This window comes from Emys orbicularis, chromosome 3, assembly GCF_028017835.1.
Source record: "Emys orbicularis isolate rEmyOrb1 chromosome 3, rEmyOrb1.hap1, whole genome shotgun sequence".
NCBI lineage: Eukaryota > Metazoa > Chordata > Testudines > Emydidae > Emys > Emys orbicularis.
This window is the reverse complement of record NC_088685.1, coordinates 50,465,296-50,492,820: the sequence shown is the minus strand read 5'-3', so window position 1 is coordinate 50,492,820 and position 27,525 is coordinate 50,465,296. Positions and strand designations below refer to the sequence as shown.

General features: G+C 44.0%; 1 protein-coding gene across 1 annotated transcript in view; it reads right to left on the bottom strand.

The window, feature by feature from the left end:
- ZNF451 (zinc finger protein 451) overlaps positions 1-26,006 on the bottom strand; it is an 86,773-nt gene extending 60,767 nt beyond the window's left edge. The window contains 5 exon segments of the mRNA XM_065401593.1: positions 11,366-11,491; positions 14,574-14,651; positions 24,543-24,629; positions 25,439-25,456; positions 25,878-26,006. Of these exon segments, the coding sequence (XP_065257665.1) occupies positions 11,366-11,491; positions 14,574-14,651; positions 24,543-24,626 (288 nt within the window). The 5' untranslated portion in view covers positions 24,627-24,629; positions 25,439-25,456; positions 25,878-26,006.
- Between the last annotated feature and the right edge of the window lie 1,519 nt (positions 26,007-27,525).

Genomic DNA, 27,525 nt, shown 5'->3' with positions numbered 1-27,525 from the left:
AGATGGAGGCTGTGCTTTGAGAGGTTTTGTCTTTTCCACAGACACAGTGGGGGTTCCTTGTTTTTCCTATCAAATCTAAAGAGCCTTCTGGGCCAGTAAAGGTGAGTAAGAGGATGACGATGACTTCAAGTCTCCTTTTTCCTCTGTCCTTTATGTGAAACTGTCTTGAAATGCAGCAAATTCTTCTCCACCCAGGACATTATTTCCTTTGCCATTGTAAAGCTTTGGCCTCTGATTACTCCCTAGTTTTGGAAGGGATATAAACATGCATGCCTCAATCATAAGCCAACCTCTATTGGGAGGTAGGAAGAGACTTCCCTGGGGACCACCATAACTTCTTGCTACATGGCTTCTTGAACCTTCTTCTGAAGCATCTGGTCCTGGACAACATCAGACAGGATACGAGACATCATGGACTGCAGGTCCAATTCCATATGGCCATGCCTATCTTTTTGTTCAAACATACCACAGAGCAGTTGAACTGAACTAAAAGGATGTGCACTCTGTATCTGGAAATCTGCATCTTAGGGTGTGTCTACACTTAAAATGCTACAAAGGCACAGGTACTCCCATCACTCCCATCCCACCTGCCCAAGAGGCGATAGCTAGGTAAATGGAAGAATTCTTCCATCAACGTAGCACTGTATACAAGGGGTTAGGTTGACATAGCAACGTGGATTTTTCACACCCCTGAAAAATGTAACTATGCAGATAAGTTTTCAGTGTAGACCAGCCCTCACTATGCTCCCCACACTGTGATGCTGGCTTCCATAGACAATATGCAGGAGTTTAAAGTGAACATGGGTTGGCTTTCATCATGTTTGTACTTACCTGCCCACAAAGGGACATTCAGGTGTGATCTGAGAAAAGCCACGAGAATGACTAAAGGATTAGTTAATATGCCCAAGAGTGATAGACTCAAGGAGCTCAATCTATTTATCTTAATAAAGAAAATATTAAGGACTTCATCAGAGTCTATAAGCATCTACATGATGTACAAATTTGATAACTGGCTCTTCAGTCTAGCAGACAAAGGTATCACAAGAGCCAATGGCTAGAAGTTGAAGCTAGACAAATTCAGTCTGGAAATAAGATGCACCTTTTTAATAGTGAGGGTAATCAATCACTGGAACAATTTACCAAGGGTCATAGTGCATACTCTGTCACTGGCAATTTTTAAATCAAGATTAGATATTTTGCTCAAAGAAATGTTCTAGTTCAAACAGGAATTATTTCAGGGAAGTTCTATGACCTGTGTTATACATGATGTAAGAACAGAACAGATTATCCCAATTGTCCCTTCTGGCCTTAGAATCTATGAAACTATGAGAATGACTTCTAATTTTGCACTGGATCATGTGTGTGGTTCTCTGTCCTCATAAGGAATTTCAGGAGGCAGATTTTGAGAAACACCATTTAAGAGATGGTACTGCTGCATGATACCAGCAATCCTAGAACTGGAGATAATTAGATATAGATGACCACTGCCAGCAAGTGACTAATGTGATGAAGGTTTGGATCTCTGTATACCTTTACTATGGTGGTAAAATTATGGAAAGAATCATGCCTATCTCGACCGCTAGGTGAGTAATTCTTTGCACTGGGATCAAAAAGTTCCTCTTGATTTTGAGCAGCTGGTAGATATGAACCCCTTCTAGCATCTGGCCAGTTATGAATGAATCTGTTTCTTTGGAGAGGGCACTTTTGGGGATGTGGTCCCTGAATGGATATAGACATGTAACTTGTGACTGGAGCCTTGCTGTTTCTACTAACAGCAGAATGCATTTAGAGGGTCGATTCAAAAGAAAAGTCTTGTACACAAAAAGGATGATTTTGTCTTTGTCAGCCTGAGGATTTTGTTGATTTGGGAAAATAATTCCTTGGAAGCTTCTGCTTCAGATTTTTCTCTTTGCTAGGGAAACAGTTTCTTCTTTGATAGTCTTGGTGCTGGCAGCAACCAATGGATTGCTATGCTGGCTTTGAAAGGGAGCATCAAGGCACCTCAGCAATCTCAGCTGCTAATTCTCTAATGTTTCCCAGAACAGTTCTTTGCCTGCAAATTTAGATGCGTAAGGTATCTACTTATGATGATTAATTGGTATTCCTGGGTGTGATTCCTTGTAGACAGAGTTCTGAGCCACTGATCTTGTCTCAAATTAGTCTCATCAGGACAGAACTCAAGACATCTCACTTCAAGAAAGGATCAGACCCCCACACGATGAGCCATTTATTTGTCATGCAATAGGCTCTCTTTAATGAGGTACAGGAAAAACTTTTGGACTGAATGGCTATAGCCGAGGCTTTGAAATTGCTGTGCAGTGTGTCCACATTTTGATGGTTCCGGGGATCTTTTGGAAGCAAGTCCTCTTCTGAAGATGTGGCTGTATTTCAATGGTGGAGCTACTGCTTCACCAATCTTAGGTTCCCAAAATTTATGGAATTTCATTTTTTAAATGCAACATTTTAGTTTAACATTAGTTTTAACCAGAAGACCTCATTTAGATTTAATGATATCCCCAAAGTCTATGGGAAACCATGTATCCTATAAAATTTGAAGGGGAATGTGTTTTATTAATATTAATGAGTTCCTTGTAAGCCACTGGTCTCCTGTCCTGGAAAAGTCCTACAATTTTTGTTTTGGTGGGTTTGTGTGTTAGGGTTGGGATTTTTGTTGTTTTTTTTCTTTTTTCTTTTTTTTTGGTTGGGGGAGTGCATAAGGTACAGCAGAACCTGAGTTATGAACACCTCAGGAACGGAGGTTGTTCGTAACTGAAGAAAACGTTATGGCTGTTCTTTCAAATTTTTATGACGGAACATTCATACAACTTTGAAACTTTACTGTGCAGAAGAAAAATGTGCTGTACAGTATTTGCTTTTTTTCTTTCCTTTTCGTCACTGCTGCGTGATTGCATACTTCCAGTTACAAATGAGGTGTGTGGTTGACTGGTCAGTTCATAACTCTGGTGTTCATAACTCTGAGGTTCTATTGTACTTCTCCTGGATGTTTACAGGGGGAGGTAACATGCTGGCCTGGGGACCACTCAACCAAGGAGGAGTGCTGGGACAAACACCTCAGTTGTGAGAATAGCCTGCTAGATAGCCCCAGGAGCCTGAAAAAATACATTTATTCTCCTCCAGCTTGGCATGTAAGTATATTAGGAGTGACCTAATATTACTTGGGGCATCACTCCATAAAGCAGGAGCCATTTTGAACACCGGAAGTGATTACTGCACCGGATAGTGCACCTGCATGGGGAATGGAGTTTCCATGTGCCTCTCTTCTGGTCATAGACTGCCTGAAGTATTCCTTAGGCTTTCATGTGGAGGCAGCGCATGGAGAAGGAGAGGGCTGTAGAAAAAGACCCCCCTCCGCTCCCTTCTGCCTTTCAGATTCTGAGCTCCTTTCCCTGGCACAGTGAGGGGCTATGGGGAAGTACAATTCCGATTATACTGCAGCCTGGTGCAGGGCATCATAGGAGCAACAGAAAGAGCTGGGCAGGAACTGGATTTTCTGTTTTGTAGGAAATTCCACAATTTCACTTTTCCCCCCATTCCGTAACAAAATAAAAAATTTCAAAATTTCTCAGGAAATAAAATTGTTTCTGTTGATTGAAACATTGTTTTGATAAAATAGAAACATTTTGTTCTGATTTTTTACTTTAAAATGTAAAGTAACAGGTGTGTTGTGAGCAAGACACGAGAAGTCATTCTTCTGCTCTACTCTGCTCTGGTTAGGCCTCAGCTGGAGTATTGTGTCCAGTTCTGGGCACCGCATTTCAAGAAAGATGTGGAGAAATTGGAGAGGGTCCAGAGAAGAGCAACAAGAATGATTAAAGGTCTTGAGAACATGACCTATGAAGGAAGGCTGAAAGAATTGGGTTTGTTTAGTTTGGAAAAGAGAAGACTGAGAGGGGACATGATAGCAGTTTTCAGGTATCTAAAAGGGTGTCATAAGGAGGAGGGAGAAAACTTGTTCACTTTAGTCTCTAAGGATAGAACAAGAAGCAATGGGCTTAAACTGCAGCAAGGGAGGTTTAGGTTGGACATTAGGAAAAAGTTCCTAACTGTCAGGGTAGTTAAACACAGGAATAAACTGCCTAGGGAGGTTGTGGAATCTCCATCTCTGGAGATATTTAAGAGTAGGTTAGATAAATGTCTATCAGGGATGGTCTGGACAGTATTTGGTCCTGCCATGAGGGCAGGGGACTGGACTCGATGACCTCTCGAGGTCCCTTCCAGTCCTAGAATCTATGAATCTATAAAGTGCCATTTCAAAGTAGAGAATTGATATATTACATTACCAAAAAAATTCCACAACAGAATGTTTTAACTTTAGGGGGGAGGGATAGCTCAGTGGTTTGAGCATTGGCCTGCTAAACCCAGGGTTGTGAGTTCAATCCTTGAGGGGGCCACTTAGGGATCTGGGGCAAAATCAGTACTTGGTCCTGCTAGTGAAGGCCGGGGGCTGGACTCAATGACCTTTCAAGGTCCCTTCCAGTTCTAGGAGATAAAAATAAATTAATGGAGATATCCTATTTATTTATTTAACTTTACTGGAAAGCTCCATTGCATTTTATTCCCCTAAATCAAGTTTCACTGAAGTGGATTCATTTCTGTGAAACGTTTCACTTTTGACGAATTAGCATTTTCTAACCAGCTCCAGTAACAGGCTTATCTCCATGTACAGACAAGCTTCAAAGTCAGGCTGGCGTGGTGTGCCTGCTACAAAGCACTGTCAGGGAGAATCTGTGACTAGAAAAGCCCCAGCAAACACTCCCTCAGGGTGGGAAGGCAAAGAAGAAAGGATTTAAACCTTGATTTTTATCCACTCTCTCATTAGCAATATGAACTGCTGCCTTACTTTTGTCTTTTTGGGATCTGAAGTCTCTGGAGTTTGTCAAACTTACCGCTGAGCAGGATGTGAGGGGTTCTCCTCTGTGGGAATCCTCAGGTTCCTGATCCAACTTCCCACAGTGGAGTCGTGGCTTTGAGAGAGTGCCAAATCCCAATGTGCCTTTTCAACTCAAAGCCCTGACAGAACAAAGACTGGTGGCTTGTGGCAGCAGACAGAGGTCGCTTTCTCACACTCCATGCCCTGGCAGAGCAAAGGTTGACTGCTTGTGGCAGCAGGGCAGACCTTGTTATCGGAGGAGCCTGAAAAGCTGCCTAGAGCACCTCTTGGACTCTGCTCAACATCTGCAGAGCTTCTCCACGGCTGTGGTAGGGGATAGGGGGATTCAAATCAAGAGGTGCCAGGGAAACCCCAAGAGTTAGAGCCCCACTACTCCAGTGATTCCTTACCTCAGGAGAGGGAAATGAAGTTACTACCACACACACACACACACACACACAAATACAAATTAAAGTTACAAAACAAGATGGTTAGTAGAAACTGAACTGCTAACTTGTTCTACCCCTGCGAGACAGAAAATCTGATGGCGTGAGCTGAAGCGTGGGTTTAGTTCTGGGGCCTCCATCAGTGGACCATCTCTGAATTCCACAGGTGGGTGGCATTACCCATAAGTGATGAATGAGGAGAGAAGTTGTGCAACAGAATAATATTTAAGATTAATATAATGCTGTTCATCCATAGCCCTCTCATTGCTTTACAAAGACAGATAAACATCACTATCCGCATTTTACAGATGACAAAATGGAGGCAGAGACTTTAAGTGACTTCCAAATTCACACAAGTGACACAGACAGCTGCAGCAGCACAGGAGCCAGCAAACAGAGCTGTAAACAGAGGAGTTTGAGTGGGAGTTTGGGGGAAGACTAAGAGAGGCAGGCAGAGGAATAGACAGGCTAGTGAAGGGAGTGTGTGGTGCTCTGGCAGTGTTTTGGTGCTCGTTGGGGGTTTGTTTTGCTGTGGGTGGTGGTGTTTTGGTTTGGTTGGTGTTTCCCGGACTTACAGGATTTAGGTGGGAAGGCTATGACAGATACAGAGGCAGCAGTGGTAGTGACCCCAGCAGTGGAAGAGACAATGAAGATGACTGGATGTGGAAGCTGCGGCATGTACATGATCCTGGAGGAGGTACCTGAAAAGAGTTTCGTCTGCATGAAGTGCCGCCTGATAGAGCTGATGGAAGAAAAGATCCAAGGATTGGAGATGCAGGTGGAAACTCTGGTTGAGTTTAGAAGGGGGTTCGAGCAGATGATGGAGCAAAGACACGAGGAGGCTGAAGGGAAAAGCTCAAACCTGCAGATGGAAGCTGGACCAAAGAACTCTGAGGTGAGACTGCTGGGTGAGGAAAGTGGACAGTTGAGGCATGTGACTAAAGAGAACCAGGCAGAGGAAAAGACGGGCTAGTGAAGGAGAAATAGAGCTCAGGAACAGGTTTGCGGAGTTGGAAAATTAAGAAGGCGCGCAGCAGGTGGTCACTGAAGGTGAAAGGGCAAGGAAGAAGAGAAGAGTAGCTAGTCCTATAGGAAGAGGGGAAGAGTCAATGGAGCTAAGACCACCAAATATGAGCCCCAGGAGGATACAGGATGGGTTGCAGAGGATTGCAAGGGAAAATAGGAATCGAGAGGACTTGCAGCCAGAGGGAACAGGGGATAGACCGGAGAATCGCACCATCACCAGGAAAAGGCAGGTCTACGTGATTGGGGACTCCTTACTGAGAAGAATAGACAGGCCTGTAACCAGAGCTGATCCAGAGAACAGAAGGGTGTGCTGTCTTCCGGGTGCTAAGATACGGGATGTGGACCTGAGGCTGAAGAGGATCCTAACGGGAGCGGGAAAGAATCCACTGATTGTCCTTCATGTGGGAACAAATGATACGGCTAGATTCTCGCTGGAACGTATCAAGGGAGACTATGCCAGGCTGGTGAAGACGCTTAAGGAAATCGAGGCTCAGGTGATCTTCAGTAGGATTCTGCCTGTTCCTAGAGAAGGGCAACAAAGGTGTGACAAGATGATGATGATCAACAGATGTCTCAGGCAGTGGTGCTATAAGGAGGGCTTTGGGATGTATGGCCACTGGGAGGCATTCATGGACAGAGGACTGTTCTCTCGGGATGGACTTCACCTGAGCAGGGAGGGAAATAGACTTCTAGGAAGGAGGCTGGCACAACTGATTAAGAGCGCTTTAAACTAGGAATTGGGGGGAGATGGTTGGGAGATGTCCAGGTAATCTCCACGCCGGATTTTAACATTGAGAGGGAAGAAAATGAACTAAGAAAGGATACAGCTGTGGGTAGGAGAATGGACATAAGGAGGAAGGGTAGTGTAGATACCGGTCTAATAGGCGATACTGGTGGTAGAATGTCTGTGCCTAATAGGGTAAAGAATGTGAGTGAAGCCAAACAGCAAAAATTAAGATGTTTGTACACAAATGCGAGGAGCCTAGGTAACAAAATGGAGGAACTAGAGTTACTGGTGCAGGAAGTGAAACCAGATATTATAGGGATAACAGAAACATGGTGGAACAGTAGTCATGACTGGAGTACAGGTATTGAAGGGTATGTGCTATTTAGAAAAGACAGAAATAAAGGCAAAGGTGGTGGAGTAGCATTGTATATCAATGATGAGGTAGACTGTAAAGAAATAAAAAGTGATGGAATGGATAAGAGAGTCTGTCTGGGCAAAAATCACATTGGAGAAGAAAGCTACTAGTGCCTCCTCTGGGATAGTGCTTGGGGTGTGCTATAGACCACTGGGATCCGATTTGGATATGGATAGAGACCTCTTTAATATTTTTAATGAAGTAAATACTAATAGGAATTGTGTGATCATGAGTGACTTTAACTTCCCAGATATAGACTGGAGGACAAGTGCTAGTAATAATAATAGGGCTCAGATTTTCCTGGAAGCGACAGCTGAGGGATTCCTTCACCAAGTAGATGCTGAACCAACAAGAGGGGATGCCATTTTAGATTTGGTTTTGGTGAGTAGTGAGGACCTCATAGAAGAAATGGTTGTAGGGGACAACCTTGATTCGAACGATCATGAGCTAATTCAGTTAAAACCAAATGGAAGGATAAAACAAAAATAGATCTGTGACTAGGGTTTTTAATTTCAAAAGGGCTAACTTTAAAAAATTAAGGAAATTAGTTAGGGAAGTGGATTGGAATGAAGAACTTGTGGATCTAAAGGCAGAGGAGGCCTGGAATTACTTCAAGTCAAAGTTGCAGAAACTAACAGAAGCCTGCATCCCAAGAAAAGAGAAAAAATTCATAGGCAGGAATTGTAGACCAAGCTGGATAAGCAAGCATCTCAGAGAGGTGATTAAGAAAAAGCAGAAAGCTACAAGGAGTGAAAGGTGGGAGGGATTAGCAAGGAAAGCTACCTTATTGAGGTCAGAACATGTAGGGATAAAGTGAGAAAGGCCAAAAGCCATGTAGAGTTGGACCTTGCAAAAGAAATTAAAACCAATAGTAAAAAGGTTCTATAGCCATATAAATAAGAAAACAAAGAAAGAAGAAGTGGTACCGCTAAACACTGAGGATGGAGTGGAGGTTAAGGATAATCTAGGCATGGCCCAATATCTAAACAAATATTTTGCCTCAGTCTTTAATGAGGCTAATGAAGAGCTTAGGGATAATGGTAGGATGACAAATGGGAACGAGGCTATGGAGGTAGATATTACCACATCCGAGGTAGAAGCCAAACTCGAACAGCTTAATGGGACTAAATCGGGGGGCCCAGATAATCTTCATCCAAGAATATTAAAGGAACTGGCACATGAAATTGCAAGCCCATTAGCAAGAATTTTTAATGAATCTGTAAACTCAGGGGTTGTACCATATGACTGGAAAATTGCTAACATAGTTCCTATTTTTAAGAAAGAGGAAAAAAGTGATCCGGGTAACTACGGGCCTGTTTGACATCTGTAGTATGCAAGGTCTTGGAAAAATTTTTGAAGGAGAAAGTAGTTAAGGACATTGAGGTCAATGGTAATTGGGACAAAATACAACATGGGTTTACAAAAGGTAGATTGTGCCAAACCAACCTGATCTCCTTCTTTGAGAAGGTAACAGATTTCTTAGACAAAGGAAATGCAGTGGATCTAATTTACCTCAATTTCAGTAAGGCATTTGATACGGTTCCACATGGGGAATTATTAGCTAAATTGGAAAAGATGGGGACCAATATGAAAATTGAAAGATGGATAAGGAACTGGTTAAAGGGGAGACTACAACGGGTCATACTGAAAGGTGAACTGTCAGGCCGGAGCGAGGTTACTAGTGGAATTCCTCAGGGATCGGTTTTGGGATCAATCTTATCTAATCTTTTTATTACTGACCTTGGCACAAAAAGTGGGAATGTGCTAATAAAGTTTGCGGATGACACAAAGCTGGGAGGTATTGCCAATACAGAGAAGGACCAGGATATCACACAGGAAGATCTGGATGACCTTGTAAACTGAAGTAATAGTAATAGGATGAAATTTAATAGTGAAAAGTGCAAGGTCATGCATTTAGGGATTAACAACAAGAATTTTTATTATAAACTGGGGACGCATCAGTTGGAACTAACAGAGGAGGAGAAGGACCTCAGAGTATTGGTTGATCACAGGATGACTATGAGCCGCCAATGTGATATGGCTGTGAAAAAAGCTAATGCAGTCTTGGGATGCATCAGGCGAGGTATTTCCAGTAGAGATAAGGAGGTGTTAGTACCGTTATACAAGGCACTGGTAAGACCTCATCTGGAATACTGTATGCAGTTCTCATCTCCCATGTTTAAGAAGGATGAATTCAAACTGGAATGGGTACAGAGAAGGACTACTAGGATGATCCGAGGAATGGAAAACCTGTCTTATGAAAAGAGACTCAAAGAACTTGGCTTGTTTAGCCTAACCAAAAGAAGGCTGAGGGGAGATATGATTGCTCTCTATAAATATATCAGAGGGATAAATACCAGGGAGGGAGAGGAATTATTTAAACTCAGTACCAATGTGGACACAAGAACAAATGGATATAAACTGGCCATCAGGAAGTTTAGACTTGAAATTAGATGAAGGTTTCAAACCATCAGAGGAGTGAAGTTCTGGAACAGCCTTCCAAGGGGAGCAGTGGGGGCAAAAGACATATCTGGCTTCAAGACTAAGCTTGATAAGTTTATGGAGGGGATGGTACGATGGGATAGCCTAATTTAGGCAATTAATAGATCTTTGACTATTAGCAGTAAATATGCCCAATGGCCTGTGATGGGATGTTAGATGGGGTGGGATCTGAGTTACTACAGAGAATTCTTTCCTGGGTGTCTGGCTGGTGAGTCTTGCCCACATGCTCAGGGTTTAGCTGATCGTCATATTTGGGGTCGGGAAGGAATTTTCCTCCAGGGCAGATTGGCAGAGGCCCTGGGGTTTTTTCGCCTTCCTCTGCAGCATGGGGCACGGGTCACTTGCTGGAGGATTCTCTGCACCTTGAAGTCTTTAAACCACGATTTGAGGACTTCAGTAGCTCAGACACAAGTTAGGGGTTTGATACAGGAGTGGGTGGGTGAGATTCTGTGGCTTGTGTTGTGCAGGAGGTCAGACTAGACGATCATAATGGTCCCTTCTGACCTTAAAGTCTACGTTAGAAGTAGAATCTAGGCCTCCTGACCATATCTGACAAATCTTAATTTTTCGCACGTCTCTAATTATTATAATTCAATTACCTACAGGAGAAAGCTATTAATATGTTCAAACTAGATTAAAAAGAAAGAATGCATTATGGAAGGTAACACTCTAGAATTGTCCTTTTTAGAAATGTTTTTAAAAAAAAAATAGTGAATAATGCATAAAGTCTGTTGAATCAGACAAATCCATGGCCTTTGATGTCTGCTTGAAACTGCAAATTCGGAAAAGTCTGTTCCAGTTTAATCATCAGAAAATATTGCCTGATACCAAGATTAATTCATTAATTGATAAAACATTAGCCTATATCCCCTAAAGACAACTTCATACAACTTGCAGTCCTTGGCAAAATCAATTTGGTAATGTAAAGTTAGGTCAAACCACCATTCAGTATTTTTCTTGTTCTGTCAAAACATTTTTGTGATGACAGTCTTTATCTCCATGCTCATTTATATCCAGATTTCTCTGCTGAGTATGCCAAAAGTATGCGAAGTTGACAGTTGCGCATGAAGAACTGGACTGAGATTAATTACTCAAAGGCCACCGAACAGCCAAGGACTTTGGATTCTACCAAGTTGTGCTGTACTTACCAATGACCTAAGAACAAAAGACTCCAGCTGCTAGTCTCCCAAATATACCAATCTCACAGACTGATCTATTTCCGAAGTAGGCCAAAGCCATGTCAGTTTAAAATATACTTTTAAGTCTCTTTAAAATATTTAATAGATAAATATGGAACACACACTTGGGACTCAAACTGTGCAGCAAATGTCTCTATTAAAACAAAATATCCACTGTACCTTGAAAGCTTTGTTTTTCTCTTCTTTTTGTTGTTTCTCTACCTCCACGTGGCGTGCTAGGCGATCCAGGGTTGAAGCAACCCTTTCCTTCTGATAGTCAATGTGGTCTTTACGCTTTACATTTCTCTACAATTAAAAAGCAAACTGTTATTTTGTAATCTCTAGACAGTAAAAAGGTATAAGCGCAGTCACACAGAGGTGGTATCCAGGCACAAGGACATAATTCAGTGCAGATGCACCAATTTAAGTTTCTATGAGCTACCTTGTGACTGGTCTTACCAACTTAGGAGCACCTGTAATTTCTGTAAAAGAAAGAGTTTACCCCAAATTAGTATTGGTGATGCTTGCCCTCCCCTAAACTGGCCAGAGCACTGGAAAGGACAGTAGTTTCCAACCGGTGGCAATTTTAGCTTGAGAGCACTGTTGCCAATACCCCAGTAGAATGAAGTCAGCCAGGACCAGAAGTACAGATGTTATACAGTGAAGAGGCAACAGATTCTCTTGCTTCTCCTTAAGAGGTTAATTCCTTGATCTTTTTACTTCATTATACTGGTAAAAAAACTAACAACAAAGACTAAAGCAAATCAGGAACTTGAAGTAAATGCTTCCCGTTTCAAGAAGGTGAAAATCATTCATAGAAGCAAGTAGGTACTTTTGCCTTCAGCTCGGCAGTAAGAGGAATTGTAAGGGATTTTAGAGAGCTAGTTTAAACGTTACTTGTCCAAAAATAAGATAATATCTATATGTTTTATGGAGTGTTGTAATCATTTTGGTCCCAAGATTTCAGAGACACAAGGTGGATGAGGTAATATCTTTTTGTGGTTGGTCCAAAACTCTCTGGACACCACCTACTAATAAAAACCTCAGAGAAGACTCCACACCACTATTCACAGAGGAATTTAAGGGTATCATCAAATCCTTCCCCAAACAACTTCAGGAGAAACTCTACAACGGGGTCTCAAACTCAAATGACCATGAGGGCCACATGAGGGCTAGTTCATTGGCCCGAGGGCCGCATCACTGACACCCCGCCCCCTCGCTGCCCCCGGCCCCCACTCCACCCCTTCCATGAGGCCCCGCCTCTTCCCACCCCTTCCCCCATTCCAACCCCTTTCCCCGAAGTCCCCACCCTAACTCCGTCCCCTCCCTGCCCCCAGAGGGTGCATGAGGGGTGTGTCGGGGGCTCAGGGAGTTGAGGTGCAGCAGGGGGTTGGGGTGCAGGCAGGGGGCTCAGTGTACAGAAGGGGTGTGAGATGCAGCAGGGGGCTCAGGGCAGGGAGTTGGGGTGTGGGATGTGGCAGGGGGCTCAGGGCAGGGGGTTGGGGTGCAGGCAGCGGGCTCAGGGCAGTGAGTTGGGGTGCAGGCAGCGGGCTCAGGGCAGTGAGTTGGGGTGCAGAAGGGGTGTGGGATGCGGCAGGGGGCTCAGGGCAGGGGGTTGGGGTGCAGGCAGCGGGCTCAGGGCAGTGAGTTGGGGTGCAGAAGGGGTGTGGGATGCAGCAGGGGGCTCGGGGCAGGGAGTTGGGGGGCAGGGTGCAGGAGGGCTTCGGGCTCCGGGGTAGCAGTGGCGCACACCGGGACCGGGGCCAGGGCAGGCTGCCAGCCCCAGCCCCGCTCCACTCCGGGAAGCAGCTGGAACCATGTCCCTGCGGCCCCTGGGGGAGGGGGACGCAGGGCTCCGCACGCTGCTTGCCGTGCCTCCAGGTACCTCCCCCGAAACTCCCATTGGCCGCGGTTCCCCGTTCCCAGCCAATGGGAGCTACGGGGGTGGGGGGGGGCGTGCCTGGAAGCCAGGGCAACACACGGACGGAACCCTCTGCTTCTTTCCCCCTCCCCCGCCCCCCGCCGCAAGGACGTGATGCCAGCCGGCGCAGGGCTCGAGGGGGGCAATCCCACGGGTGTAGTTTGCCCACCCCTGGCCTGGAGGTAGGCCGGGGGGTGGGGTGGGCGGGTGCATGCCACAGGAAATAGCCCCGCGGGCCGCGTGTTTGAGACCCCCTGCTCTACAACCTCACCCCCCTCCGCCCCCAACGAACCCGCCCCAAGGACCTTTCTACTTCCCAAGACACCCAAACAAGGGAACCCAGGAAGACCCACCATATCTGACCACAGCAGTCACACTGTAGGAATATCAGGACTCTCAGAAACCATCCTCAAACCACTCACCACACAAAAGGCCAGTTTCCTCCAGGACACAACCGACTTCCTCCAGAAAAGGCGCAACATTAACAACCTCCTTCAAAAAACCATCCTTGCACCATGGACGTCACTTCCCTATGCACCAATACCTCCCTCTGGGACAGCCCCAACTCAGCTGTCAAGCTGAATATGAATTGAAGGAAAACAATTTCCACATTAGAGAGACCATCTTCACACTGAGACATAGGAAAAAACATCACTTTTCAGCAAAGCCTTTTCTTGTACTTTTTCTAAGCTTCCCTTCCTTATTACTGATAACACTAACACACTTTTGCAAACAAAAGGATCATCCTTATAATCATTTTTTACTTCCTGTTCGGTTTGTTAAATGTCATACTTGAGGGTTTGACAAAATATTCCCATATAAAGGATTGATGCTGCAAAAACTGGACTGTGGACCAGTTGAATAAACCAAGCAATTAGGTACAGAAAGATGGGATTTATTCCATTTTGCACATAAGTATCTTGGAACAGTAGTAATGATGGCAAAAGAAATTTAGATAAAGCACAAAAAAATGGATTTTTTCCGGTTTGTTTTTAAACTAGCAAATTACATTAAACAATCCAAATAAGCAGCACCTCTTTTTAAAGAAAATATCAGCAACCATGGGGGAAGGACGGATCAGGTTGCTTTACAATGGGGTTCTATGAATGAGTTACAGAAGACACAGTATTTTTATTTGCACAGCACCAGCGTACTGGGCCTACAACCAGTCAGGAGAAAATATTGCAGTCTGGACTATGGAGTAAAAACATTTTCATATAGGGAATGACCACATATTAGCACAAGCTACTAAAATTAATGTGATTCACAATACTCCTGCAGTTAGTTGAGTGTAACGACATCCCAAAGATTAGTATTTATTAAATCCACAAAAGACAGCTGTGACTGCAAATCACCTTACACGTTTGCTTTGGTTTACACACCAACACTGAGTCTAAACTATTAAAATTCTACATAAAGAAATTGATAATGTCCAAGAATGAAATATTATAACATACTCACATGAACATTAGAGCTGCTGCTAGGTTCTTCATCATCACTACTGACAAGGTCAATGCAATCAAGCACAGGTCTTGAAGGCCCTTCCTAAAAGAGGTTTAAAAAAGCATGGCTGTTTTTCTTTAAGTTAAATTTCTATACACTAATATATTGGGATCTAGTATATCACAAATATATGGATACTCTGGCCAGTCATTTCATGGTGTGTTCAGAAATGCTATTAATGGGTTTCTCAAACACATACTGTGATAAAATCTTTTTACTTAGCATCCTGCGGCCCACAATTCTCTCTTGGTCTTCCTCTTCTCCATTGCTTCTTCTGTATATAAAAGTCAAGTAATCAGCTTGAAATTGTTCATTTTATTTACCACTCTTTCTGTTCGTCCCCTCACCACCCAACTTTCTGTTACGTTCCTTTTCATTGGTTTTTGGTTTACCACGTTCACATGCTTTAAGGAATACCATGTCAGTGAAACAAATATCCCACCCTATTTCTCCAACTGTACTTAGGCATCAGTCTATTATCAAGAGATGGAATACTAGATCTCACTATACAAAGTGATACTCAGCCCACAAAACAAATGCTTCTGTAAGAAAAGTTAGGAGTTCAACACTCAGGGAACGAAGCATTACCACAGATTCCTTCTTAAGCATTAAAGACTGTTAACACTTAACACTGGAAATAGTATCACACAGTTGCCCCCCAATAGTTTTTTCATACATAATACGCACTATATATTACTTGTCTACATGACCTGTACCCTGACATATGTCTATGTACACAAAAGGCATTACATAAGCCAATGAATAGAAAAAGTTTTCTTCTTTTGTTTTATTAAATCTTTATCAGATGTAAGAAGGAATTGGATGGGACACCAGTACGTTATTACAGTCAAAAGTGAGGATTCTGGAAAGAATGGCACTTGCCGATTGCCCATCGTGGTAGATCTCTATCCCATAAAGAAAACTGACATGCCATTGTGAGTCTGCACAAAATCAGCATAACACAAACCAGCACATAGATGCAGACTGCCAAGGAATGATATAAGTGAACTAACGATGGGGACAGGAACAAAATTCCAAAGTACAATGCTGGAACAAAATAAATAAAGGGAGTATGCCAGGGATCGGCAACGTTTGGCACGCGGCTCGCCAGGGTAAGCACCCTGGCTGGCCGGGCCTGTTTTATTTACCTGCTGATGTGGCAGGTTCGGTCGATCGCGGCCCCCACTGGCCGCGGTTCGCCGTCCCGGGCCAATGGGGGCGGCGAGAAGCCGCGGCCAGCACATCGCTCACCTGCGCCGCTTCCCGCCACCCCTATTGGCCCGGGACGGCGAACCGCGGCCAGTGGGGGCCGCGATCGGCCGAACCTGCCGCGTCAGCAGGTAAATAAAACTGGCCCGGCCCGCCAGGGTGCTTACCCTGGTGAGCCGCATGCCAAACGTTGCCGACCCCTGGAGTATGCCATTGTTTAAAAAAAGTCATTCAAAGTTAAGTCTAGAGCTTAAGTCTTCCTTGTTGTGACAAAACGTTAATAGATTTTAAGGGAAAAGGACCATTATGATCATGTAGTCTGACCTTCTGAATAACAGACATACATACGGTGGTTTACAGTATCCCATATTGTTTGAATCATGCCAGAATAAGATAAGTAAACCTATATATGTAGCACATCAAACATTAATTTCTGCAGAATCTACAATCATTTTTTTAAAAGTGTCTAGAGCTTCTATATCTGAAATGATGCAAGATTCTCTTTTCAGTCTCCAGGCAGCTATAGTGTGTCTATAGCGATTCATAGCTTGTCCCAGAACATTAGAATTTAATTAACAAAAAACTAATTAGTTTCACTGCTACTATTCAGAATCTTATTAGTGGGAAAAAAAAAAACTCAGCTGCACTTTGCTTAGCCAGAAGGGTGTGAGAAAGATGCAGCCCTGGATCAGCCTCTAAGAACTCCAGGGAACCTCCTTTTCAAGAAGCTTTTGGGATAGTGGGGTTGGGCTTCACACCATCATTCCCCTAAAACCTCAGATTTGCACATCTGTCCCTCCCATTCTGTATCAGCCTCTGGCTAGCAGGTGTCTATTAATTTTTCAAACCTTTTGGAAAAATGTATCTATGTATGCATTTACGTACGTCATCAAATTAATGCCTCAGAAACAGCATGTGCCAGTTTATGCTAAAACCTAATTATGCTATGAATATAGTTATAAACACATATACAACAATATAAATATAGAATTGAACTGAATTTTGACATCCATGAACAGAGTTTGCATCTGTGACATAGGCTTATTTTTCAATGATAAGCAACTTTATAAGTATACTGAAAATCAAGTGTTAAACTACAAAACTACCACTGGATTATTTGTGCTCACCATTTTATAGCAAAAGAAGATTTCCTATTTAGTTCAAGTCTATTTCTTCAAAGTGACTAGCTTGGATTGTGGATAGATGCATCTAGTAGTGTTTCTGCTTTCTCTAGGGTAGTAAATACAAAATCCAAGTACTTGTCAGAGTTTGGTCAGGAATAAAAATGGCAGTCTTAGTCCAGAGTTTGCTCCTCCCAGGACCAAAGCTTTCCTCAGCATCCATGTGGTGCAACTTAAATTCAGAAAGACAAAGACTTGAGAGTTTGTCTATTCAGTACACAGTGATTCAAATGGATAGGAAAGATAGCCTTTGAAAATGAATGAAAGGTACTTCAGCAAGCAGCTAGATTTTGCTTTGTGGTAGAACCATGTGTTGCATGTCCATCTTTAGATCTTGGGAAGCCATTTACTAATAAAAAAGATTGTCTGCATCTTTTCCCTGGGGAAAATATACAATATCTGTAATTATATTCTAAGAATATGAATAATGCTCTAAATGCTCAAGGTCTCATGGGAAGGCAGCCATTTTCTTTATGAACACATCAGCAGGTCTCACTGCTTTTCTTGATCATCTTCCAAGTCTTGCACTTGACTCCTTACCTCCACAGGAGTGTCTGCAAGACTATCACTCCTTGTTTCAGAGATTTAGAATCTGGCTGAGATTTTGTAGTCAAGCTGTAGAAATTACCGGAAACGGTTTACTTGGAAGAACAGAGTTAGTAATGTATTTTCATTTCTAATTACATTACATTTTCTAAAGTGACATAGCAGATGGAAACAAAGAGGAGGTCCAATACCATCTAGCCAGCCACCTCTCCACAACTGTTTCACAGACCACTGGGTTATTTTGGGGGGGTGGGGGGAAAGAAATTGAGGACCCCTAACTTAGCAGATCCACTAACTCTCAAGGACCTACTACTTGATGTACTTTTTAAAGAAATAATTGTCTTTATATATTTTGGCTATTCATTCTTCATATTCTTAGTTTCCCATCTTATAAATACCAAGTCCAGTAGGACTATCCTCAGAAGTGAGTGTTTGCAGGTTCTTTATGTCACTATCCTATTAGCATGATTTGGGATAGAGTTCCATTTTTAAAAGAATATTCCATCCTGAATAACCTATTTTACTTTGCCGTTCAAACTGTGTTCATGAATTAATTCATTAGTTCTACAACACAATAAGCATGCATGATGCTTTACAGACAAATGAAGATAATTTCTTGCTCAGAGAAACTGACAGTCAGAATTAGACATAGCACTGTAAGAGATAAATAATTGTTACGGAACAAAGAGGAATTGTTACAGAACAAATTCTCTTTTGTGAGGTACACACCCTGTTGGTTCCTCTTTATTTTTGTGCTAATGTATTATTTTTTGAGGGGGAGATTTTCAAAGGCCCAAGTGGCAGTTAGACCTCAATTCCCATTGACTTTCAACAAGAGTTGGGTGCCTCACACTGTGCTTTTGAAAAATCTCACTGGAGAAGAAAAATCAGACAGTTCAGAAGACATGAGTAGAGGTCACTACAAGACGGCTCAATTAAGTTAAAGAAGCTTGAGGAGGAAATTGAAAGAGAGGAGCAATGTCAATCTCACTGTTTGTTCTGGAGCACATAAGTTTCCTGTGATTCTGGAAAACCGCCATGTAAATTCTATGGATTCTGTCTTCCCGAGTTTTCATTCAGATTCCATATTTCAGTTCCAACTACCATACTGTAGAGCAAAGAAAGAAAGAAAGAGAACCCAACTCTCCACAGAAGAGTTACAGTATGCACTGTACAAATCTAGACAGTTTCTTTCAGATAGGATCATACGATGTCATAATTTAACGTCGTATAGTTGATTTTATAGAAATGTCCATGGATGTTAGTTATACATGGTGCTGCACAAGATGCAAAGGCTACAATCCTGCCAAGACTGACACACAAGCTCAACTTTAAGCTGAGCTTCATAGGTGTACTTAGAAAATTAAACATGTTCATAAGACCTTGCAGGATCACCACCAAACCAAGGGCTCTACTTGCTCAAAGAGCTTCTAAACTAAAAGGCAAAGATGAAACAGATAGGATCCTAGAAGATGGAATACTTAAGCTATGTAATTTTTTTGTTTACTGTGTTTACCCTTTGCAAAGATAGTTTTTGTCAAGAAGCCCTTAAGAGGAGTCCAAAGTTTTTTATTCCTTTTTCAAGAATTTAGATATAATTGTTTCATCAACTGAAAAGAAAAACAAAACAAAACCTTCACAAATCAAACTGCCCTTCACTTTGCATCGTAACTTCCATGTTGGATTAAGACATCCAGTTTGCGTTGAAAAAACTAACTTGGTTGTGACAAAGCTATTGTAGCCCCTATACTGCTCATGCTAAGGCATGGGATACCTCAGAGAGGTCTTACAATGAGAGCACCATCAAGGGCCATCAGTGTTGAATGACTTTCCCCTAGTTGAACAGTGGGTTTTCTACCTGTAGAGCCACTGACTTTGAATGACTCTCCGCAAGCTGAAACGCATGGGCAAAAAGGGACAGAGACTGCTTTAAAAGAGGGGTGTTTCTCGGAGCAAGGGGCCAGACCATCACAACATGCATGACGACCAGCCTCAGGACACAAAAGGCAGGAAGAGCTACCTAGTCTAAAAACGCTGATCAAACCCAGGATTCACAGGGGGGATGAGACTAGACTAAGGAAGGGTGTACCTTCAAGATTTTGTTGTTTTCCAAGATCAGTAACTCTCTAATATGCTTTATTAATAGTAAAGTGTCTCTGGTTAAGAAATTCCTTTGCTAGATGAGTTTAAGAAACCAGAGCTTCCACAGCCAGGATGACTCTGGAGGAACATGCCTAAGCAACTGCAGGCCCATGGGCGGCTAGGGCACTAATTTGGAGATCTAAGGCAGCCAGATCACAGGGTCCCACTGCCCAAGAAGGATGTCAGATATGGGGTCTACACCTGGGATTGCACCTGAGACACCCAGAGCTAGGAACAGTGACCGGTAACTACCAGACCCTGGGGTAGCTTAGAAGCACCAGGGGCCCAGGATTCAGGTCTATTTACAAAAGACTGGTGACTGTCCAGAAGAGAGGAGTGGGCCAGGTTGTAATTTTTTTATACCGGAGTGGGTAAAAATCAATGATTACAAAAATAAAAGTGGGATGTTTTTATTGAAATCAGATATTTTTAATTTAAATTAAATAAATTATCTTTTTAAAAGTCTATTTAAAAATTAAATTTGAAATTATGACCATGTGTACTAAAGCCTGAACACACTATAATTATTAAAATTATTTAAATAAAAATACTAAATGTTTAAATATTTAATTAACATTATAAATTAATAGTTAAACATTTAAATGCAAAACTTGTTTTGCTCAAGATAATGATTTATTAAGCAAAGGATGGATTATCTGTAGATAACTGAACTGGTTGTTTTGGGTCCTTCAAATTTTTAAAACTAGTGGATCTCATCTTCTCACACTCTTTTTTATTCATAGCTTGGAAGAGGAAAACAAGCGTTCCTACTTCTTCAATTCCCAATTAGTTTCTTAACTTTGAATGAATTAGTCATTGAACTGAACTAGCTGAACAAACTGAAATGAAGAAAACGTCTCTCTGCACATGCAGATGAGATTACTGCTGTTAAAGGCTCGTTTTGTACTTCAACAAACTCTGGTTCCAGGAGCTCAGCCAGTGACTTTCACCAGTTCAATGTTTCTTTGAAACTTCAGAAACAAAACAAAACAAAAAAATAAAGTACACATGAAAAACAAGATTCAAAAATCAGTTATTTAAATCGAGGTTCCCTACTTGCTGATTTAAATTATGATTTAAATTGGTGATTTAAATTGGTTTGATTTAAATCAATCCACTCTGATGTACATATGATTTTGTATTAGTTCAGTGCGCTGGGCAGTAGGAAGAGTTTCCACACAAATGCATACAGTAGGATTTCAGAAACTGTGCTTGCAACTTCTAAAGTATTTTACATTTATTCAGCAGGAGACAACGCCACATTTACACATTGTAAATTAAGTCTCTGATGAGCAGCCAATCTAAGTCAAGTCCAATGAAAATACAGGATAACATGCTATATTTTAAAAGGATTGCTGTCACCACCCCTATTTTTCATATTCTACAGTCCTTTTAAAATTAACCCCAAATGGGGTTTGGGTTTTTTTTTAAAACTTATTTTCCAACTGACTATTTAGTTTTTAGATCAAGTTCGGAGTTTGTGAAGCTGTCCATCATTTCCTGATAGAGAGCAAGGTTTGCCTGAGCACCTACTGGAGCAGGAGAAAGAAGCACCTGCAGACAGCTCAATGCCTGCTTACCAAGCTGATAGCCTATTTTAGAAAGAAAAGAAAAGAAAAAAAAAAAAAGTCCTCCGCCCCCAATTTACGTATCAGCTTGTGAAAGCTCAAGCAGGAGAGGGTGAGCACAAATGCAGATTAGGTATGTGAAACCTGGGCCCGTTGCCGGAGAGTGGGCCCAGGTTAAAGTCTTTGATCCACCACTAGTGTGTAAAGGGAAAGTAAATGCTCTTCTCACAGCTAATAGCGCTTCCCCTCTCTGGGAGAAAGGCAGGAAGAAAGGTGTTGCACTAATAGTAGAGTTCCCAGGTATCTGGTTTTCGACTGGAACGTCCAGTTGAAAAGGGAAACTGGCAGCGTCAGTAACTGGCCTCTGCCACTAGGGGGGAAGGGGGCCAGGAAGAGCAGCAGCAGCTGCTGCTGGAGCCTGGAGGAGCACCTCTGCTTAGCAGCTGCTGCTCTTCCCGCACCCCCAGCCTGACACAGAGAAATGCCTGGCTCCCAGACAGGGCTCCAAAGTACGTACCAATGCCATCCAGGATGTGTGTGTGAGTGTGTGTAACCTGTCTCCACCACCTGCCCCCCACCGCCCCTCTGTGCCCCAATTTCCCCACCCTGACCTCTTGCTCCAGGGACCAACCCTCACATACACGCCGCTGTGCCCTAATTTCCCCACCCACTGCTCCAGGGACTGATGCCCCCCTCCGCCCCACTGTGCCCTGATTTCCCCACCCCAGCCTCTCGCTCCAGGGACAGACCCCCACCCTGCTGTGCCCTCATTTCCCAACCCCACCCTGCTGTGCCCTCATTTCCCCACCCCAGTCCCTTGCTCCAGGGACCACCCCGCCGTGCTCCAATTTCCTCACCCCAGCCCCTTGCTCCGGAGACTGACCACTGCCATGTCCCAGTTGGACTGGTGGGGAGGTTCCGCATCAGCTCCTCCCAGCCCTGCTCTGCAGACAGCAGGTGAGTTCCGGGGGGATGGGGGAGCGAGCAACAGGGGCGGGGATGGAGAGTGAGCGACAGGGCCTCAGAGGAAGAGGCAGAGTAGGGGGTGTGGCCTCAGGGAAAGGGGCAGGGCAGGGCTGTTCAGTTTTCAGGGATTAAAAAGTTGGCAACCCTAACTAATAAGGAGGAAAAGGGGAAGTGATGACAGAGAGACCCTCTCACTCTAGCAGTTGTCCAGGTTTCACATGCCTCAGCTGTTGCTGTGTTTATCAGTTGCAGCACCAAACTCCTTGTACTTTAAGATCAAACTGAACTAAAATCCATGGACACTATCCAATCTTCCCACCAAGCTGTTGGGACTCAAGGCTCCCCACAACCATTACCCTTTCTGGGACTTCTAAAGCTGGCAAGGGGTAACGGCACAGGCAAAAAAGAATGTTCACTCTCTACAGAAGACACCTAGTGTGGTACCTCAGTCCCTGCCTGTCTGCTCCGAGTTACAGCTTCCTTCAGTACCAAACATCATTACTAGGTGCACACAGAGACCATGTCCTCAAACAAGTGAGGACAAGGGTCACTAAAGAGCAGACTCATTAAAATCTACACCAGGGGTTCTCAAACTTCATTGCACTGCGACCCCCTTCTGACAACAAAAATTACAACCCCCAGGAGGGGGGGGGGAATCAAAACCCAAGCTCACCTGAGCCCTGCTGCCCCACCAGGTAGGGGGGCCAAAGCCCAAGCCCCACCACCCCAGGCAGTGGTGGGGGGGGGAGGAAAGGGGCCAAACCCCAAGGGCTGCAGCCCCAGGCAGGGAGCCTGTAATCTGAGCCCCATCACCCCAGGCTGAAATCCTCGGGCTCTGGCTTTGGGCCCAGGCAGTAAGGTTCAGGCTTAGGCTTTGGCCCCGGACCCCAGCAAGTCTAAGCCAGCCCTGGCAACCCCAAAAATGGGGGGGTTGAGAACCGCTGATCTACACTATCTATTTTATAATGTTGTGGGGATTACTATTTTACTTAGAGTTTCCTCACACAGTCCTTGAATCTACTGCATACCCAAATCTGTACTCTATTTCCTTATTGTGTGCGCGCAAGACTGGTCATAAGTTGTTCTCCTGTAAAGGAAAGTTGTCCCTCCATTCTTCCATATTTCCTTCCATCATAGCATTGCTTCATTGACAAAGGATTGAGACCCACTGCCATGTAGTATTATACATGTCCCACTTTCCTCATAAGTTTAGCAATGCATGTTTCTAAAAGTTGTAATCAGGCTCTGGCAGCCTTAAGTAATATGCACACACAAACTACATCAGTGGTTCTCAACCACGGGTCTGGAGCCTCCTAGGGGGCCGCAAGCAGGTTTCAGGGGGTCTGCCAAGCAGGGCCAGCATTAGACTCACTTGGGCCCAGGGCAGAAAGCCACCACCCCACTGCATGGGGTTGAAGCCCAGGGCCCTGAGCTCCACCGCCCGGGGCTAAAGCCAAAGCCTGAGCAATGTAGCTTTGCAGGGCCCCCTGTAGCATGGAGTCCCAGTCAACTGCCCTGCTTGCTACCCCCTAACACGGGTCCTGGCTTTTATATACAGAAAACCAGTTATTGTGGCACAGTTGGGCCCCTGTACAAAATCTGATGTCACAGGAAGGGTTCAGAGTCAGAAGCCACACAACAGCATTCTATAATCCATTCTGCACTGTGTGTGTTAAATAGTACTCCACATCCTAACTAAACTGCTATTAGGCTTCTATTCCTATTTGTCTCCCTTATTTCTATCAGGTAACACGGGGGAGATTCTGGTGCCATTACACAATGAGCTGCACACCTTACTTCACAAGTAGTCTCATTGACTTCAGTGGATTACTCAGTAATATGCCATTCTACTGCATTAAGGGTATCAGAATATGACCCAGTCTATCCATATGCGTGTCTGACAAAAACTAGCTTTGTTCTGCGACTCTTCTATTCAGCTCTAGCTGAGATGGGTAATTCATTAGGGCCCCAACCTGTAATGAGGTGTGCAAAGGCTCGTTGTGTCTCAGCAGAGCCCACTGAAGTCACCCCTGCCCACCCAGACCGATGTCATTGTAGGACTAGGGCCTCACATCCAAACTCCTTTTTAATACAGATTCTCTTGACACAGGCATGTCAGCTCAGGTTGAGAATTAAGCTGCTTTTTTAAAGTGAAAACTAAACTATTTTCTTCTGCTTTGAAAATCTGAGTTTTTAAAATGACACCAATATTTTATTTAACATACAGTAGAGATAATCAACATTGCATATTCAAACCTTAAAACATTTTATATATTTAACTGGCAAAAGTATCTATAGTTATTGAGCCAACATCTACTTACACAGATAAACTCAATGTCATCTTCACTTTCATCCTGCATTGCTGATTCACACTTATGAGCCTTAGCAGAGCTGAGAGACTCCATTATCTGGACAAAAATAAACCAAAATATGCTTCATCATTGACTTCATTTTCCTCACTGCATAACCATGCAGTTCTATACCATTTTGAATAGCTTTTCCCCCCATCCAATCTGTATCCCAAAACAAAAACGAACACTTCACATTGTTAAGTGGTAATTAAAGATAAACAACAAAAATAGAAAGCAGCAAGTGAACAGGAGAAAAGACATTCTTTGAGCTAAAATTTGAACTCAGTGACTATTAATATCTGCATCTTCCGAGAACTGTGTAAAATATGGCCTTTTCTACACAAGAAAAATAGTTACTGGTACCTGTATTCCCAGTGATAGCAATGCTGTAAGCTCTACTACAGACAGGGCTCAGGCATTTCTACTACCATGTTATGAAAACTCGCTCAGTCATGTTTTCATAACATGGTGGTACAGAAGACCGAGCTCTATCTCTACTAGCAACAGCATCAGTGCAGTTGCATCCTTGCTACAATACAGGTATCAAATTTTATAGTATCGATGCATCCTACAAGAGCCAAGTTATAACAAGTTGAAAGCTACCTAGGAACTTCACGTTTGTCAGTATGGCCACAGGCATTGTGAACTTTATGGCAACAGTGATTAACTTGGATAGCTGCTCTTCCTCCAAAAGTACAGGGTCTGACCAGTTGAGCTAAAGGAAAATTTCTCTATACGCTTTTAGCAGTAGAGGCCTGGGTCACATAGGTGAGCAGCTTTGATACTAACAGAACAGAGGTACAGATTAGCCAGTGCACTGCAGTATTAGACAACTATAGTGGAGTTTGTAATTAACATTCTCTTACCTGCAAGAACGTATTAGTCTAGAGGGGACAGAGGAAACAATACGATGTGACACAAAATAACAAGGCATCAATAGTTCCATTCCAGTTTCATCAAAGCAGCTAACATGCTTAATGGGAGGATAAGCAGAGGGAAGCAAGGGGAGAGGAGCAGCAGTGGCAAAGAAAAGCATGAGCCTTTCACTGCCCTAGCTGCCAGTTAAAGAGACCCCAAACTAGTGACAAGGGCAGGTTGCTAAGAAACTGCCCGAGAGTTCATAATGCCGGACGGACCCTCTCACCGTAATGCTACGGATGCACTTGGCTGCTGACCACCAGGCCCTGCCCACAGCTGAGCAGCACAGACACGGGGAGGCCAGTGGCTGCTGTGCTACAACCACAGAAGACTTTGCAGCAGCCAAGGCTCATAGAGAAATCACAGGCCCCTTAAACCGAGGCTCACCACGGAACGGTAGCGCTGTCAGGGCCCGCCCCGCCGCCGGACGCATCAGCTCCCTTAGCTGCAAGCCCGCGCGCGCCTCGGCTCCCAAGTGGCCCATACACCCCAGCAGGCAGCACCTCCGCGTGAGCGTCGACCAGCGCGCGCTCCGCTTCCTCCGAACTCCAGGCAGCGGAGACCCGCGCTGCCCGCTGGGAGTTGTAGTTCCCAGCGCATCCCCACGCCGGAGCGGCGGCTGTCAGTGTGGTTCTCAGCAGGGGTGGCATGCGGGAACCGCGACGCGGCGCTGTCAGCCACTCGCAGCTAGGGCTCCAAGCAGCCTCCCCCCGGCCCGGCCCTCTTCACTGCTGCTGGGACTTTTCCTTTCATAACGTGTTACACGGGAAGAGGCAGGTGCCAAGCCGCGGCTGGGAGCATCCTGGCTCCCTGCTGGGCGGGCGCTGCCAGCTCCGTGAGGCACGTGGGCGGGGATCTGCTCTCCCAGCAAGCGCAGACACCCACCTGACAGCTTCGTCGCCTAGGTGTGTACAGCATAGACATCACAATGTGAGTGGGCAGGTGCATCAGACTACCCTGCCCCGTGAGCTGTATTAACCTAGCCCAGAGGTGCACCGAATAAGGTAAGACGTGCATCCGAAGTCAGAACCTGTCCTGAGCTCTTAGCTGTTGGTGCCGCTGCAGGATGTAACAAGCTCTCTAGTGTAGCCATAGATGTTTCCCTTTTGCTTAGTACTCTGGCTCTGTCCCATTCTCTTTAGGGAAAAATTCACTTTGTGGCCAGCAGAGACTTTCTGTTCCCCACTATTATTCTACCAAACTCAGAATCCATGGCGATGTGTCCACAATTGCTCCACACACCACTGAAGTTTCACAGATGCAGATCCTAGATCCATAGGATTAGAAAGGATTGCACCAGTCATCTAGTCTAACCCCCTGCCAAGATTTAGGATTTGTTATGTCTAAACCAGCGGTTCTCAACCCCCGGCCTGTGGGATGCATGCGGCCCAATTAGGACACCGCTATTCTATTGAAAATGTTGAAGAAAATGGAAAAAAATGTTTTTGTCAACATTTTCCATCACAATTTTTTTTTATTTTTTATTAATGGAGATATCCTATCTCCTAGAACTGGAAGGGACCTTGAAAGGTCATCGAGTCCAGCCCCCTGCCTTCACTAGCAGGACCAAGTACTGATTTTGCCCCAGATTCCTAAGTGCCCCCCCCCAAGGATTGGGCTCACAACCCTGGGTTTAGCAGGCAAATGCTCAAACCACTGAGCTATCCCTCCCCCCCAAATTTCAATGCTTAAGTGAAAATTCAAATACAAAAATATTTTGGGCAAAACAAACATATTCTCGGAATTGCTGCTTGTCCCCATCCTCTATAGGTTAAATTTCCTGGTCAGACTGCATCTCCTGTGATTACCACAATATCTTCTCTTGGAGATGAGAGGCAGTGCATCATGGGAATCACTGGGCATGCTGCAGCATGGGACTTACCCAAAAGTGAACTATTGTGAATTTGTAATTGTAACTGTGAATTTTAAGAAGATGAAATAAAGAAGGGAACCCCTCTTTTGGAAAAAGAATCCAAAATCTCAATTTTTCCAAAAATTTCCAGGGTCATCTTTGCAAAGGTCCTGGAGCTGCTCT